This window comes from Notamacropus eugenii, chromosome 1, assembly GCF_028372415.1.
Source record: "Notamacropus eugenii isolate mMacEug1 chromosome 1, mMacEug1.pri_v2, whole genome shotgun sequence".
Classification (NCBI taxonomy): Eukaryota; Metazoa; Chordata; class Mammalia; order Diprotodontia; family Macropodidae; genus Notamacropus; species Notamacropus eugenii.
This window is the reverse complement of record NC_092872.1, coordinates 703,921,406-703,943,331: the sequence shown is the minus strand read 5'-3', so window position 1 is coordinate 703,943,331 and position 21,926 is coordinate 703,921,406. Positions and strand designations below refer to the sequence as shown.

General features: G+C 38.1%; 1 protein-coding gene and 1 long non-coding RNA gene across 18 annotated transcripts in view; one reads left to right on the top strand and one right to left on the bottom strand.

Moving 5' to 3' along the window:
- BANP (BTG3 associated nuclear protein) overlaps positions 1–21,926 on the bottom strand; it is a 264,208-nt gene that overhangs the window by 120,051 nt on the left and 122,231 nt on the right. For all 17 annotated transcript variants that reach the window (XR_011972900.1, XR_011972901.1, XM_072636301.1 and 14 more), the window contains one exon: positions 17,920–18,087. Coding sequence is in view for 15 of the 17 variants with exons in the window: in XM_072636301.1 (XP_072492402.1) it covers positions 17,920–18,087 (168 nt within the window). In the remaining 2 variants the exon portion in view is untranslated. The remainder of the gene's footprint in view (positions 1–17,919; positions 18,088–21,926) is intronic.
- Positions 6,925–13,880, top strand: LOC140521353 (uncharacterized). The gene is made up of 2 exons (XR_011972902.1): positions 6,925–7,294; positions 13,311–13,880. It is a non-coding gene; the product is annotated as an uncharacterized lncRNA (long non-coding RNA).

The window sequence follows — 21,926 nt, the reverse complement described above, 5'->3', positions numbered from 1 at the left end:
AGTAAGAGAGGTGGAGGAAAATCTGGGAAGAGAAATGAGAAAGATGCAAGAAAAGCATGAAAAGCGGGTCAACACCTTGCTAAAGGAGACCCAAAAAAATGCTAAAGAAAATAACACCTTTAAAAGTAGGCTAACTCAATTGGCAAAAGAAGTTCAAAAAGCCAATGAGGAAAAGAATGCTTTAAAAAGCAGAATTAGCCAAATGGAAAAGGAAGTTCAAAAGCTCACTGAAGAAAATAGTTCTTTCAAAATTAGAATGGAACAGATGGAGGCTAATGACTTTATGAGAAACCAAGAAGTCACAAAATAAAACCAAAAGAATGAAAAAATGGATGATAATGTGAAATATCTCATTGGAAAAACAACTGACCTGGAAAATAGATCCAGGAGAGACAATTTAAATATTACAGGCCTACCTGAAAGCCATGATCAAAAAAAGAGCCTAGACATCATCTTTCATGAAATTATCAAGGAAAACTGCCCTGATATGCTAGAACCAGAGGGCAAAATAAGGATTCAAGGAATCCACCAATCACCTCCTGAAAGAGATCCAAAAAAGAGAAACTCCTAGGAACATTGTGGCCAAATTCCAGAGTTCCCAGGTCAAGGAGAAAATATTACAAGCAGCTAGAAAGAAACAATTCAAATACTGTGGAAATACAATCAGGATAACACAAGATCTAGCAGCTTCTACAGTAAGGGACCGAAGGGCATGGAATATGATATTCCAGAAGTCAAAGGAACTAGGACTAAAACCAAGAATCACCTACCCAGCAAAACTGAGTATAATACTTCAGGGGAAAAAATGGTCTTTCAATGAAATAGAGGACTTTCAAGCATTCTGGATGAAAAGACCACAGCTGAAAAGAAAATCTGACTTTCAAACACAAGAATCAAAAGAAGCATGAAAAGGTAAACAGCAAAGAGAAGTCATAAGGGACTTACTAAAGTTGAACTGTTTACATTCCTACATGGAAAGACAATATTTGTAACTCTTGAAACTTTTCAGTATCTGGGTAGTTGGTGGGATTACACACATACACACACACACACACACACACACACACACACACACACATACATACACACACCCACACACAGAGACAAAGAGCACAAAGTGAATTGAATAGGATGGGATCATATCTTGAAAAAATGAAATTAAGGGGTGAGAGAGAAATATATTGGGAGGAGAAAGGGAGAAATGGAATGGGGCAAATTATCTCTCATAAAAGAGGCAAGCAAAAGACTTTTTAGTGGAGGGAAAAAGAGGGGAGGTGAGAGAAAAACATTAAGTTTACTCTCATCACATTCAACTAAAGGAAGGAATAAAATGCACACTCATTTTGGTATGAAAACCTATCTTACAATACAGGAAAGTGGGGGAGAAGGGGATAAGCAGGGTGGGGGGGATGATGGAAGGGAGGGCAGTGGGAAGAGGGAGCAATTTGAAGTCAACACTCTTGGGGAGGGACAGGGTCAAAAGAGAGAATAGAAGCAATGGCAGGCAGAATAGGATGGAGGAAACAGTTAGTCTTACACAACACGACTATTATGGAAGTCATTTGCAAAACTACACAGATATGGCCTATATTGAATTGCCTGCCTTCCCAAAGGGGATGGGTAGGGAGGGAGGGATGAAGAGAAGTTGAAACTCAAAGTTTTAGGAACAACTGTTGAGTACTGTTCTTCCAACTAGGAAATAAGAAATATAGGTAATGGGTTATAGAAAGTTATCTTGCCCTACAGGACAAAAGAGATGATGGGGATAAGGGAAGGGAGGATGTTAGAAGGGAGGGCAGATTGGTGATAGGGGCAATTAGAATGCTCGACGTTTTGGGGTTGGGGGAGGGGAGAAATGGGGAGAAAATTTGGAACCCAAAATTTTGTGGAAATGAATGTTGAAAACTTAAATAAATTTAAATAAAAAAAATAATAATTTGCTGCACATAGGTGACATCAAGTAAAATGGCTTCACCAAAAAACACATTAAATAGAGCTTTTGTTTCATGGGATCTTTCTTCAATGATAAAATGCATTTGCATCCAAAAACTGTAATATTCTTAACGCAAGCCAAGAAAAGATGGGGGCTACAAGATTTGAGCTTGAATCCAGAGGTCATGGTGAACTAACTGATGAAAGCAATTCCTACAACAATTCTTGGTTATGGTCACAATCATAAGGAAACAAAAGATAAAAGACTGAACAAATTTTTTAAAAAAACAAGCATCCTTCAAGTATAATTGGTTTCCTCTAACCCTCCCCAATTCTCTGACCAAGAACAAGTAATATTTAGGTATTTTCAAATATCCATCTTAAAAATAAATAAGACTCACTACTTATGTGACTTTGGACAAATCTCTTCTGCTCTATAGTCCTCAATTTTCTCATCTATAAAATTAACTATTAGATTACATTAAGATTATTTGTATTACATAAGTGATACATGTTAGATTATATCTGAGCTCCAATCCCTATGATTTTAATTGCAAGTTATTAGTCACCGCAATGTAAACAAACCACTCTTAGATTTACAGTTTTGATACATTAATGAATGCCTGATTAACTACAGTTCTGAGGAAGTAAACAATTGCACTGGTATGGTTGAAATATATGTCTCATTATTTAGAAAGGTAGACTCACATTGGGAAAATTGCAATAATTTAGTATTTCTACTCTATCGCTAGCACATTCACTCATCATTTCCATTGCAGTTGACATTGTGGCCACCACCACCATCACTATCACTATCATCATCATCCTTCAAGTTAAAACAAACAATATTCCTTTTAGACATTACTATGCTAAATCAATGGTACTCATGAAATTAGCATAACAAATATTGTTGGCTGAGTTCATAGGGATGTCACTCGTGGAAAATCTTTTGATTTCCTTCTGGGATCTTAGCCATTTCATAATCTCAGTGTGGAGATAAACTACTTTCAGTTACAATCTAATTGATGAAGTGATGCCTGCTGTTTGTTTTTTCCAAAAATATTTTTGTAGGTCTCTTGTTTAAGAGGTCTCTGGTCTAAGAATACCAAAGAGCAATCCTTTGGGTATGTACTCCCTCCCCTGCTTTATGACCTCTGCTTGGTCTTCAAGAGTTATTATTGCCAAAAAAAACTGTCACTCTACAGCAGTACTACTGACGAGCCTTCTGAACAAAACCAGGTGGGCCCTCTTCTGTATAGCAGCACATCACTCAATACATGCTCCAGACATTTTCAGTGTGGTGGGACCTACCACAGATCATGATCCATTGACAGAGTCCTCAGGAGTAACAAGAACAAAATGAAACCTCACACAGAACATGAGTAGGGTTAAGTGCTGCTATCTTTATAAAAAGGGACTGAAAAAAACAGCTAAAGACCAGGCACAATGCTCATCTGTTACTTCATACAAAAGGCTTAAGTGACAACTACCTCATATGACTGCTTTTTCTGATAAACCATCTTACCTCCTGGAAAGGGAAAATCTTAAAATAGAAATAAAATTGGACACTGAACTGTTACCTAATACTAATTCACTCAGTGCTGATCGTCTCTAGTTTAGCAAATTAGGAATGCAGATCTGGCTGTAAAGTCAATTTTGAGGAGATTTTATTCTGAGATATACTGGCTGATTAGTAGCAATTAAATCTAATACTTGTTGGGAATATTAAAGTCCTGGGCTCCTTGATTAAATGCTTGGACATTGTAAAAAGGTGTAGTAAAAGCTAAAAGTAAACTTCAAAGATATCCAAGAAAAAAGACTATTATCCTTAGCCAATGATGAAACTGACATGATGACATTGTTACCTTCTCCTTCCAAAAAAGAAAAAGAAACTCACATAAATCATTCAGACACCATGCATGATGTCTAAAGGGAAGAGGTTGACTTTGAGATAAAAAGTGTCAAAAATGTGTAGACTATCAGTATTCCTGAGAGTCAGCATGGCAAAGAATTGGCCTCCAAATCAAGAAACTCGAGTTCAAGTCTTGCCTTTAACAATGAATGAGCGACCAATCCTGGGCTTAAGATCTCAGTGTTATAGGCAATTTTCAAAGACTCGAAGTCCCAAAGTAGGTACCAATCTCCATTGGTTTCCTCACTGAGAGCTCTATATACTCTACCAATGAAACCACAAATTAGGACAAAAAACCCCACAAAACTTTACTAAACTGTGCGAGTATTCTGGCCAGGAGGAGCATTAGCAAAAGATTAAACAGCTGAATTCCATGATCCTATTTATAAACTTGTCACTATCATTATTCCCTTTCAACATTACCATGCTAAATCAAGGTACCCCTATTGACATTAACATAACACAAATGGGACTATCACATTAGGTGATAAGCTGGTGCCATTTGTAAATCTGACTCAGCTAAGTAACACTGGTCAGTGGGAGACATTGCCATGGGAGGTGCTTGGGTAAAACTGTGGCGAGAAAAAATGTTTAAAACAAGATATTTATGTTGTTTTTTTTCCCTATTATTACCCATTCCAATCATAGCTGGGCTTTTCTGTGATTGGTATATAGTAAATACAGTTAGTAGCCAAAGACAAGTTTTTGGTAATGAAGGACAAGCTTTTCTGCAAATAAATACAGAGAGTAAGTACATTCAGTTGAAGATTGCCTAGTGTCTTATTTCCCTCCATCTCTGCCACAAGCTTTCTGTCCACTTTCTTTCACCCTATAGAACTCGTAGCAGTTAGCTGCCTTTCCCTGAATTTTCATCCCTCTTTACTGTTCAGAGAGAAAGCAGCTAGAACTCAGCGGTGTTGTGAGCAAGAGTCCCAGGGGATGTGCAGCTGCTCTCCACTGCACTGAGAACTTCCTTCTCATCCAGGCTCTGCACCACAATCCCACTTGCATTCTGCCTCCGTCTTCTGATACAAAAGATGACTTCCCTTAAAAACAGCTAGAGACATCAAAAAGCCAAGGGAAACTTCCAGCTGGAGCCATAATTTGATTATTCTCATTACTGAGCCCCTGAGAGTCAAGAGATTCCAACAGAGAAGGTGTCAGGTTCTGCACCAGGAAGCACTTCCTACCACAATGCAGCTCAACAACACAATTGGAGCTACTACTTGTGTGGCCCAGTATGCTATTTCCCTATCTATAACAATCTTTGGCAACTGTTAATACTTAGCGTCTGATAACTACCAAAACAACTGGGTATGAAAAACTGAAGAAAAACACAATACAGAAAAGAACTTGAGACCATCCAAGTTTTATCACATACCACTTATAATAATGCACACACACTTTCTTTCACCAGTAGTGTTCCAAGAGATGGGTTATGTTAAATTTTCAAAAACTCTTCTTGTCTACATTAAAATGGCAAAATTTCCAAAGGCTTGGAACAAAGCATGCAAAGTTAAACCTGTATATGGTTAAACTTAAAAAAAGAGAGTCATTCACAACTTTCTTCATCTGGTTATGAATGGTGCTCCATACTACTGATTTCTCTGAATGAAATCATTTCAGAAGGCTGCTTACTGCCCAATCATGCTGCACTCATGAGGAGTGCTTCCCTCCTCTCTCTCCAAAACTCCTATAGCTGTAGCTAGAATTGACCTCAGAGGCTATCTAAGCCAGTTCCATCATTTTACAGATGAGGAAATGTGGGTCCAACAAGGTTAAGGGACTCTTCCTTTGGTATCTTCCTACCCTAGAGTACTTACCCTAGCTCTTGTAATAAAATGACTAGGATAAGCTTGATTTTCCTCTAGGAGGTAGACAAAGATTACTCCAGTCTTTAGTCTACTGAAAGCACCCACTCTTGGCAATCTATAGGTCACTGTGTTAACTACATATCTCCTAGCTTGACTTACTCTCTGCATATCTCCACCTCCTCATCAGCAGCCTTCCCAGACTAGAGATAAATCTATCCTGAGACCCACTCTCAGGACTGGTAAGGGCCTAGGACAGTCATTTCATGAGGGAACCCCAGCCATGGCCAATTCATTCTCAGCTCAACTCATTCTCTGCATTTCTCTACTTACAGCACCTTTGCCTTCCATAATGGTACCCTCTCCCACATAGTCTTATATCTTATGGTATTTTCCCACTATTAGAACACAAGCTCCATGAGGATAAGGATTGCCTTGTTTAGTTGTATATCTGTATCACCAGCATTTAGAGTATTGTGCCTGGCATACAGTAAGAGCTTAATAAATTACCTATCATTCCATTTATTTCTTTCCCTTCAAGGACTAAAGAAGAAGGGAAATAGAATCAAAATGAGGTATTTTACCTTTTCTTTCACAATATAACATTGTAGGCACAGGTTTTGCAGTAAGAGGGACTGAATTCAAATTTTGCTTTGATTTCATATTGCCTTATGATTCTGGATCTCAGTTTCCTCATCAACAAAATAAAAGGGATTTGACTACATGATCTCAAAGATCCCTTTTGCTATAAATCCAATTAGATAGTTTTATCATGTCTGGAGGAAAAATTCCTTAGAAAATTTCAAAAGGGCCTACCACTAGTTTCAGGGTCAGAAAATCAGAGGGAAAGCTATGTAAGAGATTGCATTCTGTTCTAAATTTATCTTCCTTTGGATAGGAGAAGGAAGGGGAGAGGGAGACAGACAGGAGAGGAGGAGCTACGTTACCTAGCTAGCTAGGTCTTCATTCAGGCAGTTGTGTCTACTCACAGATTGCTGTGTTCATCTTTCATTGCTGAAGAAGACCATGCCATCAGAGAAATGATGACATGACTTGCACTTGACTTTGTTTTGAGTGAGGGAGGGCTGTGCAAGGTGCCAGAAGCCTGAGACTTCAAAGGAATGGCACCGTATCAGCCACAGCCTCTGACACCAAGTCTAAAACTAGAAAGATTAAGACCCAAAGCAAAACCAAATTGTTCCCTTTTCTCATGGGCTTGGGGAAGTCAACAGGATATAGGGTATTTTAAAGTATTCCTGATGAAAAGACCAGAGAGCTACACATAAACTCTTAAGTACAAACACAAGAGTCAAGAAAAACATAAAAAGGTCAATATGAATGAACAACGATAAACTACTGGGAGAAGACACAAATACTCTCTGAACCCTAAACGCATCTGGAGTCATAGAGGGAATCTAATTAGACAGAAGGCCTAGGAGTGTGGTTCTGTTATATTCTGATGATCTTAAAAGAAGAATAGAGGGAGAAAAAAAGGAATATATTGGAGGGAGGAGGAAGGTTATGAAATTTTATCTCATATAATCAGAATGTGCAAGTAGAAGTCTGTACAGACAAGGAGGAAGGTGGAGGAGGAAGGGTGACACCTGTATCTCACTCTCATCTGAAATGGTCAAAGGAGGTAAGAAGACACATTCATCCACGCACAGCTGGGGACCGAAATACATTTCACTCAATGGGGAAATAGGAAGGAGAGGAGGGTGAGAAGGGAGAAAGGGATGGTATATTAAGGCATGAGATTACTCCTAAGCAAAACAAATTTTAATTAAAGATATACAAAAATATAGCTCTTTATGCAAAGGCAAAGAATTGGAAACTGAGGTGGTATCCATCAAATGGGGAATGGCTGAACAAATATGTGATGGAATAATACTGTACTATAGAAATGATGAAGGGTATAGCTTCTGAGAAAATAGATGACACTAGGCAACTAAGTGGTGCAGCGAATACAGGGCTGGGTCTGGAGTCAGGAAGATCGAAGTTCAAATCAAGCCTCAGCCTCAGACACTTAATAGCTGTGTGACCCTGAGAAAGTCACTTAACCTCTGCCTCAGTTTCCTCATGTGTAAAATGAAATAAGCATAGCATCTACTTCTCAGGGATATTGTGAGAATCAATTGAGATAATAAGTATAAAATACTTAGCACAGTGCCTGGTACATAGGAGGAGCGATATAAATGCTAGCTATTGAGAAATCTGGATGAACTTCACTGTGCATCAGCTCATTTAAGTCTTCCTAGGTTCTTCTGCAACCCACCTTCTTTATCAATTCTTGAGTACAATAATATTTCAATGTACTGACATACTATAATTTGTTCAGCCAAGTCATCTGCAAAAAGTGACAGTTCTGTTTTCTTGTTGCCTATGTTTATTTCTTCATTTTCTTTTTTCTTGTTTATACCTGGCATTTCTAGTTCGTTATTAAATAGTACTGGTGATAAGGATCATCCTTGCTTCACCAATGCTCCCTTTTTGTTTTAGATAGATAATATTTATGCTAGAGAAAGCTCCATTTGCTCCTGTGCTTTCTGGTATTTTTAACAGGGATGAGGGTTGACATTTTGTTCAAAGTTTTTTCTGCATCTATTGAAATAATCATGCGAGTTTTGTTGGGTTTGCTACTGATATGGTCAATTACGCTTCTAGTTTTCCTAATATTGGATCAGCTCTGCATTCCTGTTAGAAATCCGACCTGGTCATATATCTTTGTGATATATTATTGTAATCTCCTTGCTAGTATTTCATTCTTAATTTTTGCACCAACATTCATTAGGGAAATTAGTCCATACTTTCTTACTGTTCTGACTCTCCTTGGCTTTGATATCAAGACTATATTTGTGTCACAGAATGAATTTTGTAGGGATCCTTTACCTATTTTTTTTCTAAACAATCTATATATTATCGGAATTCATTGTTCTTTAGATGTCTCATAAAATTTAGATATAAATCCATCTGGTCTTAAGATTTCAGCTATTTTTGTTTTCCCCTTACAGAGTTCATTTATGTCTTGTTTGATTTTTTTTCCCCCAATTAATACAGGGTTAAGTATTCTATTTCTTCTTCTATTAATATGGACAATTTATATTCTTGCAAATATTCATCCACGAGCATCTAGGTGGCACAGTGGATAGAGTGCCAGGCCTGGGGTCAGGAAGATTCATCTTCATGAGTTAAAATCTGGCCTCAGAGGCTCACTAGCTATGTAACCCTAGGCAAGTCACTTAACCCTATTTGAGTCAGTTTCCTCTTCTGTAAAATAATCTGGAGAAGGAAATGGCAAGCCATTCTAGTACCTTTGTCACAAAAACCCCACATGGGGTCACAATGATTTGAAAAAGACTGAAACGAATCAAGAATATGTATTTATCCATTTCAGTGAGACTGTCAGTTTTATTGGCAAGGAATTGGGCAAACTAACTCCTAATAATTACTTCTATTTCCTCTTTATTGGTTGTGATGAATAGCTGTTGTTGTTTTTTAAAGGAATTTCATCTATTTAGACCAAAAATATATCTTAATGGGCTAGTTAAATCACCTGGAAAGGGATATTTGTATTTTAGAATACTGCAGATCTCCCAACAAATTAAACACCAAAGTAGGAATCAAAAATTCCCTCTAAATAACCTATAATTTGGCCTTAGATATGCTTCCTTTTTTTGAAATGGAAATGCTGAGCTCTTACATTTCCATTTCTTAAACTACTCTTGAAATGGATATCCCATAAGCAGCTCAAATTCGACACATTCAAAATATATTCACCTTTTCCCCCAAAACTCTCTCTTCTTCCCAATTTCCTTGTTATTTTCAATAGCACCACCATCCTCCCAATCACCCAACTCAGTGTCACTCTCAGCTCCTCAGTTATACCACCCCATGTGTCCAATTTGTTGTTAAATTTCACCCTTCTTACTTTCATGCCATCTCTCCTGCAAGTCCCCTTCTTTCTACTCAGTCAATACCCAGTAGAGGCTCTCATCATCTCTCACAGAGGCTGTTGTAATATCTTTCTAATAAGTGTGCCTGCTTCAAGTCTTCCCCTTTCCAATCCATCCTCCAGTTAGCTACCAAAGTGATTCTCCCAAAGCCCAAGTCTGACCTGTCCATATCACTGAGATCTCACACATTCAGTAAACTGAGGGGCTCCCTAATATCTAACAGATAAAGTACAAAATCAGCTCCTGGACTTTTAAAGCCCTTCACAACTTATTCCCTCCTTACCTCTTCCCTCTTCTTATACTTGTCTCTCCTATACAATCCAGCTACACTAGCTTATTTGCTGTTCCTATTAGAGGATACATTCTCTCCAGACTCCAAGCATTTTAGTTGGCTATTCCCCCATGCCTGGAATGTTTTCCCTTCTCATCTCTGACTTCCTGCAAAACACAGCTCAAGTTAAAGACAACAGAAGGACAGAAAGAATTACAGACAAGTAGGACAGCTTTGAAAGCTACTGACTGAAAAGGCAAGCTGTGTATGATAGAGATTTACAGTTTTACATAAAACTCTCTTTTCTGTTGCACTATACAGAAATGCCAGTTTTATCTGGTGTTTGTTCATTCAAAATGAAAATACATTAACTTTTTTAAAAACTCAGGTCAAACCCCACTTTCTGCAGGATGCTTTCTATGTCCTCCCCACCCCCACTTCCCACCAAGTCTTCCCTCTGAAATTAACTTACACTGACACTACATATATTGTTATGGGTGTACAGTTATTTGCATGTTATCTCCCTCATGAGAACGAGCACCTTGATGGCATGGAAGGGATTGTGTTTGTGTCTTTCTTTCTATAACCCTAGCACTTAGCACAGTGCCTGGCACATAGTAAGCTCTTAATAAATTCATGTTTACCGACAATAAAATATAATAGAAGGAAAGGTATATAATGATCAAGTAGCACAGGAATTTGCCTGGCCTGATTTATGAAAGTCATTTAATCCTGTTACAAGGAAGAGATTTCAGAAAAAAAGCAATCAATAATACCAATCTAACTTGAAAGAACACTGCTAGGAAAGTCAATAGTTAGAAGTGTTATGAAACTACAACACTTGAATTACCACATTTTTAAAGTTTGGACATCACCCTAATTTCATGGAACTATTAAGACACCCCACTCTTGTTCACTTTCCTAATCCCAGACCTTGTCATATCTGCCCTCAAAGAAGTACTTCTTTTTGAATAAGTGTTTTAATATGAAGGATGCACAAATAAGATAAAAATATTATACAATTTATATAAAAATATTGGATCATTCTTCAAATGAAAATGCAATCAATAAAAACAACTCATGTTTATAATTAAAGTAGTTAGTTTATGTTGTTTTCATTTAAGATTTCTGAAAATAACATGCAGCTTGAGAATTGTTTTTTCATTGTAAAACCATATTTCTTGGCATTGCCCAAGATACATGATACTGTTAACATACAACTCAAAGTTTCATATCTCAGCTAAACTTGCTGTTTTTTCTTCCAGCTCATATGCAAAGGTCTGATTTCAGCATTCAAATGCCCCATGAAAGTACATATCATTAAGAGTCAAAATATTTTCTGTGAACATTTGCTAGCTCAGTATTATTCATGATAACTATTTAATTTTAAAACTATATTGAAACACAGCTTTTCCTGCTGGGATATGTCACAAAAGCACAGAACTATTGTTTTCTTAATTTAGCTCAGGAGTTCTTAACACTTTTTTGTGTGACAGACCCCACTGGCAGTCTGTGATGCCTATCAATCCCTTCTAAGAACATTTTTAAACACACAAAGTAAATTTGGATTGTAAAGGAAATTAATTATATTGAAATACAGTTACCCCAGATTAAGAACCCTGACTAGTGTATTTCCATATTGGGACAGGCACTGGTAGTGAAAGCACCCAGTATGAAGCATCAGAGAACTTGGATTGAAATCTTAGCTTTACCATTTATTACTGCCTTTGGGACATTAAGAAGTCATTTTAGCCTGTCTGGTGCCCACAGCTGCCTCATCTGTAAAAGAAGCAGCTAGATTGAATAATCATTCAGCTTCTGATCCTATGAGATCATTGTTTCAGGGAGGATTCTATTCTATTAGGCTTTGGTCATCTTATGGTTTATACTACAAAGAACAGATAAAATCTGATCCTCACAGTAAATTACAAAGTTAAAGGGCTTATGATTAGACTTACTGTTAATAACTGCAGCCCCTGAGCTCCTTCCACAGGTTTAATTATCACTTTTACACAGATCATTCACATATCTATATGCCCAGTCCTATTCTATCTCCTAACCTTCAGTTTTACATCACCAATAATCTACTTAACATTTCCATCTGAATGTTCTAGAGACATCTCAACCCTACCAAGACCAAAACAAAATCCATCATCCTTCCCCCGAAAAAAACCTCTCTTCCACATTTCACTGTTCTTGTTGCTTCTCCCTTTACATGCTCTTATTAGGTATACAAACTGGCCTCCTCTCTGTCCCTCAGGCAGCTTACCATCTCTGGCCTCCATGCCTCTCTGCTGGCTGTCCCCCGGGCCTGGAACATGCTCCCTCCTGACCCCTGTCTCAAAGAGTCCCTGTTTAAGGAATACTTTCTACAAGAAGCCACTTTTTGACTCCAACTGTTAGTGACTTCCCCCCTTAACTGCCTTCTATTTATTTGTATTTAGAGGGTATATACATGTCACCTGGACTTGCTTTTTCCCACTTCAGAATGAACCTAAGTTCCTTGAGAAGTAGAGGTTGTTGCATTATTTGTGTTTGTGACGCTAGCGACTACCACAGCTACCAGTACATGAAAAGCAAATGATTATTGCTTGTTGACTGATTATGAGTTCTTCTACATTCAAAGCAAGAAGGGGAGGATGGAGCAAGGAAAGGGAGGTACATGGGGCTCCTGGGAAACAGTCTGCTCCTGAATCCAAAGATATGAGAATCAATAAGAAGCAACATTGATAAGGCTGTGGCCCTGTGTAAAGGTCAATCACAGAGCCACAAACTTCAGAGCGTATCCATCTTCCCATTAGCAATGTCTTTTCGGATGGCCATTCTAAATTAAAATTATATGCAGCAGAGCAGGGCTAACCTCATAAGAAGAATTGAAGAAAAGGCATTCTGTGTCAGGGAGAATTCAACCACCAATTAACGTCTATTAAATGCCTATTGTGAGGCATGGTGAGGAACACAAGATGAATGCACACGTTCCTACCTTCAAGAAGCTTACAATTTAGTTATACAACGTTCAGAAGATGGGATACCTATCTAGATGGGACGGTTCCAAGAGTCACAGGACCCGGCTTCGCTTTCCACCATTGATACTTACCGACCGTGTGACTTTGCACAAGTGATTCCACCCCCATGGGCCTCTTTCAAAACGAGGGGAGTGGGCTGGATGTCCTCTGAGGTCCTTTCGAGCTCTCAGTCTGTGAGCTATTCCTAACCTGACCTAGCATAAATTAAATTTACCTTCACCTTCCCTATGATTTTTAAAAAACATGACTCTAAGATTAGATGTTAAGGTACTTTGAGATTCTCCCTAGATGAAAGGGGGATGACTAGAATGTAATTAACTTTTAAAAGCCTGCCCTAAAACTTGTGAGCACATTTTCTTGGCTAATGATCATGTCTAAACAGAATTCTTATTTTGCTGAGAACAGGCTCACCAGATGGAGAAGCCCCAAGGAAGAGCTCACCACTCACTGTATGAAGCTCCAGGCATTCTACAAACAAAACCTGCCAACCATATGCCTCAGGAGCTGAACAACAGGAAAAAAAATGCAAGGAGAGCAGCTGTTCTACTTTTTGCATGTCCTAAGCTGCCCTGGTACTCACCAAACTTGATGGGTTCAGAATTCAACTCATTGAGCCTAGAATGGACACAGTTAAGAGCTTCAGAGATCCTTGTAGCCAACAGGCTCATTCTGATCGTGCACTGTAGGAGCTAATCTATGTAACTTCCAAGTATCTTTGACTCAATGGAACTCAATGGCACCCACTCCCCTCCCCCTTTATCCCCATTCAAAGATGCAAACTCAGGATTATGGAAGACTCAAGAATGACATGAAGAATTTTGAAGACCATGTCAACAAAGTGGACCTGACTCAAACAAACTCAAACTCAGAGGCTTCAGCAACTGACCCAAACTCAAATTCAAGGTGTGCAAATCAAATTTTCCAGAAAGGTATTTCCTCTCCTTTTTAATTAAAAAATAAATTCATTTCTAATAGAGAGTGTGCCTCTATCCAGGGTATTCCCTAGCAACACAGTGATTTATCTGGTCAGCATTTATACCAGGGAGGTCAGCCAAAGATCACAGCAATTTGAAGTCAATAACTGTTCCAGTCCATGAGGTTTTCTGATTGTTTCACACGCCATGATCATTCCTGGTCTTTAAAACCTACTCTGACCCTTTGAGTCTTCAGTGTGGATGCACACCACTACATGGAAACAAGCTTGAGTGGATACCCAGGGACATCTATCTGGCTGCCATTTTTCTCAGGGCTCACCCTTGTCACACTTTCTCCTTTCTCCCTGGTTGTTCCTTTACATTTCAAATTCAGTCTCAGAGGAACATACCATCCACTCTGCCAAACTTCTCCCATCAATAACCATAACCTTTACATGATGCTTTAAATTTTGCAGAGCACTTCCCATATACTATATCCAAGCCTCAACAACTCTATAAGGTAGGGCCTATCATGATCCCCATTTTACAAATAAGGAAACTGAGGCTTATAAAGATTCAGTGATTTGCCCAGGAACAATCAGATAATGTTTAAGGAAGGATTTGACTTTTGGTCTTTCTGGTTCCATATCTAGGACACTATATCCCCTAGCTAACATTAGCTAAACTCAGTTTGTCTTTATAGCTTCCCCTGCATACCAATATAGATGAAAGAATATCTGAATAGACCTTAGTCCAAAGGGGGCCAAGGTCTCCCATTGCATCCTGGGTCATCTCCAGTCATCCTGATGAGTCATTGGATACAGATGGCTCTGGAGGAGAAGTGAGGCTGGTGACCTGCACAGCCCTCCCTCACTCAAAACAAAGTCAAGTGCAAGTCATGTCACCATTTCTCTGATGGCATGGATGTACACAACAACAACAACCACAGATGAAAATACAAAAGGTTTGGGTTTTTTTAAAGACCATAACAAGAAGTATTACCTATCAAAATACCTTCGTTATTGGGGGGGAGGGGAGCAAGGAGAATGGGGGTGTAGGAGTTCTTAGCCTGGATGATTTATTACATTGTTCTCTACTAATATTCCATGATTCCTAATCTGAAAGAATATCATTGTTTCATCTCTTCTGTCCATTTCAACACTAGTCAAACTGGTAGAAACCTTAGCGGTGTGAATATTTGATATATGCCTGAACTAAAAGGGAGATTTTAACTGATTAGTAAAAGAAATTATCAAATGTCTACTGAGAAATCTCAATTTCCAGTTGTGCTGGAAACTGTTTTTAGGGATGAGATGCATAACCAGTGGCTAAATCCTACTCCAATATAATACATTCTTCCACATGACTTAAAAGACGGTGGGGTTTAGGAAACATGTAGCTCTTTTTTATATTATTATAACAAAGACATGTCTAGGTTTAGAGACCAATACCCAGAAATTTTCCAATCCCATTACAATCGCACTGGAACATTTAGTCTGAACTCTAAACACATGATGCTCCAAGTCTAGAAGAGGAAAAAACTACTATTTCCCTTATTCCCAAATACATCAAGCTATACATTTATTGACTTGAAATAAAATTCTATTTGATAAAGATGACATTTATAGGAATTTTCTTAGAGTCATGCAGTACATGTCCCATTTAGAGTCTATTCTTGCTTTTTAAAGATCTTTAATTCAATAGATTATGTAAACAGAAAAGGATCTTGCCCAACAAAGCACAATTTCTATAAAATTAAAATGGAAGAAGTAAATTAGGAGAAATTTTTCAGTGACTTCATACACCAAACAAAGAATTGATGATATCCAGAACCTGAGGAATTAATACCTAACCATTGCTCAACAAAGCAATGAATAGTCATCATGAACTTGCTGGTAACCACATCAAAACATTTTCAAATTCCTTAGTAGTCACAGAACCACAGGTTTAGAAATGAATGAGGCCTCAGAGTTTATCTAGTCTAGCCCCTTCATTGATAGACAAAAAGTTGAGGACCAGAAAGTTAAGTGACTTGCCCAAGGTCTCAGGAAGGAGTGAGAATCTGAACAGAGTCTTCTTGACTCCAAATCCAGTGTTCTTTCCACTGTCCTACATTGCCTCCCCTTCCCAGAGAAAAGCAAAGACAGAGAGCCATAAAAGGCCATGCTCACCCACTAAATGACTTCAATAATTTAAGAAATGGTAGAGCTCTGTACTGCCAGGTTCTTTCTACTGGGAAAGAAGCCTTCTGATGTGTTGTTTGTAAAACTACAAATCGATGTAAATATTTTGGAGAGCAGTACGTCATTATGCAGAGTCAGATCATAGCTTTTGACTCATTAAATCCACTCTAATCCAAAAGTGTCATTAAAAAAAAAAAGGCTTCTCTCTACAAATAGATCTCCTCAAACAGTGAATAACTGTGGTTTTCAGCCATTATATCCACAGTAGCTATATCTGTAATTTTAAAAAGGGAAAAAAACCACCTAGAAACTGCCTACACATTCAACAACTAGAGAATAGCTGTATGATCAAGGTATGCTAAGGCATCTTCCAGTGGTGCTACATGGCAATGAGGCGTGGAACAATGACAATTTTCAAAGAATGGAAGGTGAGGGTCATCCAAAGAAAAATGGAGAGTCACATAGTGGATTTGAACAGGATACAATGTGACAAAGAATCATGCAGAAACAGTATAAAAGATGTCATTAAAAATGATCCAAAAAGATGGGTAAAAGTGAAGCAAAACACAGAGACAGCTCACATGCTCCACTGGTATTCTTCTGACTCAAGAACTTATAAAGAAGTTCCCCAGAATGTTGAGTGGATGTCCATACTACCTGGGTGACCCTTAACAATACATAGAACTGCTCAGGGACCCACAGAAGGAGACACATGGAGAAAGGGGAGTGTTGGGAGGGAGGAGAGAGGGGGAAAAAAAAGAGAGGGAGAGAGAAGGAAGGAGGGAAAGAAGGAAGGAAGGAAGGAAGGAAGGAAGGAAGGAAGGAAGGAAGGAAGGAAGGAAGGAAGGAAGGAAGGAAGGAAGGAAGGAAGGAAGGAAAGAGGGAGGGAAAAAGGGAAAGAGAAAAGGGAAAAGGGAAAGGAAGGGAAGGGAGACAAAATTCACCGAGTCAAAAAGAAGGAAGGAAGGAAAAGTGTGAGAAAGAAACAAAGAAAGAGTTTATTAAGTTCTTACTATTTGCAAAACACTGAGCTAAAAGCTGAGGGCAGAAAGAGAAAGATAATACAGTCCCTGCTGTTAAAGAACTTACATTCTAATGGGGGAGAGAATAACAGAAGTTTCAGACCTCAAGTCAGATGGAAAGATTTCATGGTTAGTAGCCTGCACAAAGAAATACTAAGTACAAAGCAAACAAGGAAATACAGAGACCTATACAAAGGACTGCACAGCAGAATCAGCAAAGCCAGAGCTACAATTAAACAGTAAAAACAAAAAAAGAAAGAGAAGGAGGGAAGAAGGAAACCTGGGTCAAAAGCGGTAGAACTTTGAGAAGTCTTAGGAAGGGAACATTGAACAAAATTGTTTTATCTTCTTGTTTGCTGTTTGTTAATTCATTTAATTCTACATTATTAAGGAGGTACTGGTAAAATTTTGCCTCTAGTTTTGTATTTAATTTTTTTTGCTGATGGTTTAGTTTAAGTTTTTAATAATTTAAATAAAGTATAATCCTATGTGACTATCTAATAAATTAGAATGTTTGACTAGATAGTTTGATGAAATACACGTTAACATTTCATTGATGGTTTGAAAAAGTAATTAAAAAAATAAAATGGGGGAAAGAATCTGAGATTTGAAAAGATAATTTCTGGGTTTTCCCACTGGCCAGTTGTGTGAGAATAATAGTACAAGTTACTGAACCTCTGAGCTTCAGTTTCTTCAGCTGGAAAATGAGGGTAATAAAACTTAACCTAGTGACAAAGTTAAGTGATCTGCAAACTATAAAGCATCACATATAAATATAAATGGCAACCTTGAGGCTAGTTAAATAGGTAGAATCAATCATAAATTAACTTGAAAGCATAATAAAATCATAAACATAAAAAACTTAAGAGAAGATCCGATTTCTGACAACAGTTACCTGAGCCACTATACGATGATGAAGAAGGGGTCCGCCTCGAGAAGCTTTTGACTGCAAGACTCTGCCCTCTCTGTTTTCGTCGCCAGGCTGTCCTACACTTGGAGTCAATACTCTGCTTGATTCGATACCAGTCAGATTCTGTGATTCCAAATTTATAAAAAAGGTGACCTGAAAAACACATCCCAAAAAAGCCCTGAGTGAGATGAACATGCTTCATGGGCACACTTGGAGGAAGCACAAAAATGGTGCCCACAACATCTACGCCAAAGAGCACTGCTAATGTAACGAATAAAGTCAGAATGTACTTCTCTGGTTGCTAAACTCATGATCTGAAAAAATCATTTTATAAGAGAATCCTGAGTAACAAACACAGTCAACAGGTCATCCCCGAAAACAAGATCAAACATTTACAAAAATTTTAACTTCTAAATATGCATTTAACTTTAGAACAAAAGAAGCTGTGTCACAAAATCAGAAAGTGTAGTTTCAAATAATAGCCTGCTTTCCATGAAACTTGGAACGAGTCACTTTATAATTCAGAGCTTAGTTTCTTGCTCTATAAAGAGCACTAAGTGAATTACACATTCCTTTCCATAAAGGATCTAACATGACTCTAAAACCACAAGATCATAGATTTCAAAACAGGAAGGCCCTCAGAGGCCATCTAGTCCAACCCCCTTATTTTAGAGATGAGGAACCTTAGGGACCCTACGAAGGTTAAACAATTCCACCTAAAAGTCTTCTTATTCCAGTATCTGAGCTCTTTCCACCTTAACATCACTTAGAATCCTAAGATCCTGAGTGGACAGTGCCCAAAACAAGGAGATATTAGAAGTTTCTGGCTCACTGGGACTTCAGATCACTTATCCCTTGAGCTGGCACACAATGTAAAGTCTGATGTGAAGAAAGCTGGCAATAATCTGCCCCATGAGCTTATCCCGAGAAGCAAAGCTCAGCATTTGGGAAGAACAACCCCCTGGCCCCCCCCCCACAAAATGCCCATGAAATAAAGCTCTTACTATTTAGGTTCATAAATTCTAAGATGGCAACAACAATAAAAACATCAAAAAAGTCTAGCTAACATTCCCCCACCACATCAATAACATCACCATTCTCTCAAGGCTCCAAGTCCCAAAGTTTTCAACTGCCACTCCTTCCATGTCCCTCACAATCTTTAAGTCCATCAGAATTACTGACTGTTTTGTTCATATATCTCTGAAATTTAATCCTCCTATATTTCCACAGCCACTACAAAGACTGAGCCCTGCTCCAATTTGTTATACACACAATTACCAGGACACCTCCTAAAAATCATTTTCTTCAAGTCATTCCACTAGTCAAAAAGCCTCTGTGACTGATGCTTTTTAAATCAGATATCACCTCCCCTGATTTAATGTTAAACATCCTCCATCAAAAGAGCTTCCTAATACCAACCAAACAGCATTTCTTATTATCTTATCTCATCATATATTAGAACTGAAAAAAGAATTCAAAGGTGATGTAACTTAATCCATACCTGAACAGTAATCCCTTCTATGATTCCTCTAACAAATAGTCACCTAGATTCAATTTGAAGATTCCCAGTGACAGGGCACCTACTCTTGTCCAAGGCAACCCACTTCAATCAGGGAGAGACCTAACTCCTAGTTTCTCTTATATCAAGCTGAAAAGTTCATTCATTGCTCCTAAATCTGCTCCCTGGGATCAAGCAGGGCAAGTTTTATCCCTCTTCCAAAAAGCAGCCCTTCAATAATTAAAAACAACAATTATCTCCCAACATGAAAAGATGACTTTGCTAGCAGGGTGACATCAATGCATATCAACTTGGTTTTCCACCCATTTCTTTTAAATAAATAGAAATTTCATAAAGGAATGCCCTCAAGGTAAGTCTTATCAATAATGGTTCCTAGCTGTAGTCATAGATAATAGCAGTGGCTAACATTTACATGGTATCTACCATGTGCCAGGCACTCTGTTAGGCACTTCGATAAAAATAACCTAATTTGGTCCTTGCAACAATCCTATAAGGTAAGAACTATTAGTAACTCCACTATACAGATAAGGAAACTGAGGCAAACAACTGTCAAGCAACTTGCCCAAGATCACACGGCTAATAAATATCCAATGCTAGATTTGAATTTGCATCTTCCTGACTCCAGACTTAGAGTTCTATCCACTCTGACAATTAGCTTGCCCAGAGGAAAGGAAGTAAAAGGTTGTCTCCTATGAGAATTAAATTTATCTTCTACAACAATCATAACCTGCTGAATAGCAGCAACACCTCCTGCTCACATTATCTCAACTCCATCTGTGGGTATCACTCATCTGGCGATTAACTACATTTGCCTTGTATTGCAATTTTACTTTTGTTTTCATTTGTTTATATGGAGCAGAGACCCTGCTCTATTTTTTTAATTAAAAAAAACTTCATATACATAATTTCCTACTGTATAATAGTACTCAATTACTTTTATAAACCAGTTTTTTCACCCACTCCTCAACTGATGGGTATCTGCTTCGTTTCCACTTCCTTTCTATCACTAAGGACATAACTATGGATATTTCCACAGATGGCAGTCAGGTAGCATAAGGTGCTGGCCTTTGAGTTAAGAACAACTGAGTTTAAATCAAACTTCAAGCATTTATCAGCCATGAAGTCGCGGCCAATCATGGAACCTCTCTTCAACTTAGCTTCCTCATCTATTAGATGGAAGAATAACAGCATCCTAATACAAGCAGTTCTTGTGAAATTAAAATGAGAAAACATATGGGAAGCACTTGTAAACAATAGAAGGAACTATAAAATGTGGCTTGCTTTTATTATAATTATATTTTTGCAAATATTGGACATGTCTTTCTGTCTTTGACTTCCTTTGGGTATGTTCACTGGGTCATATGGTATACAGTCAGTTTCCTGCACACTGAAATCCAGAATGCCTGGACCAATTCACAGCTGCCACCCATAAGTCTGGATGTATTGTCCCATTATTATCACTATAATTAATACAACAATTTATCATTTCTATGATTTGTTTATTGACCCATCCCTTCAGGATGCCATTACTTAGTTCTACACTTACTACTAGAGTGATATTTCTCTAAGCTTCATTTGTTTCATCTGTAAAACAAGGAGTTAAACTAGATAACCTGTGAAACCCCTTCTCCCTCCCAATATGGGATCCCATGATCTTATGATCCTAGTCTCCATTTAGGTCTGTATAATTTTTTTTGCATGTCCTTTGTTACTTTTTATTGCATCATAGTGTATAGCAGATCTACTTGTAATTTCTGTCTTCCTTCTTACACATACTTGTGATACTTCTGAGGAATAACAAACTGTCACTTTTTGTAAAAAGGACCACAGCATTCTGAGATACATGTCTTCTTTGATGTTTCCATTCAAAGACACCACAGTCCAGTAAAAGGCATTATCTCCTACAATCTACTTGACTCCTGTACTTTTCTTCTCATTACTGTTCCTGTAGATCTTCTCAAACGTGAGAGGTCATGAGTCTCTTACTATTATTATGCTACAATTAATATTTTTTTCAAAATTTATCAAGTTTTTCTTTTAGGAACTTCAACCCTATTTCATTTGGTGCTTTTACACTTAAGCGGTTTGTTTTGTTTTTTTCATTTTCTTTGGTCACTTTGTCTTTCTTATTATTATCAATATTTATTGTTGGAAAAGAATATGCCCAAATTCTTCCTGCTCCCAACCTCATTCATTCTCTTACTTTTAATTACATTAAGAAAAGCTGATTTTATCTCCCTCTTTCTACCTTCCATTCTTACACCATTCCCCTTGTAGGATTCTCAACAGTCTATTCTAAAAGTTGTTAATTCTCCAGTGAGGGAGCAGGGCACCCTGTAACCCTAGTCTCAGGGAGAGGGCTCCCCTATTACCTTTCCTCTCTTAAATTTTCCATTTTGATGTCATACCACTTTCCCTTTGAACCGAGGACTCCCTGTTCAACCTGCACTAAGCTGGGTCCTCTATACCCCTG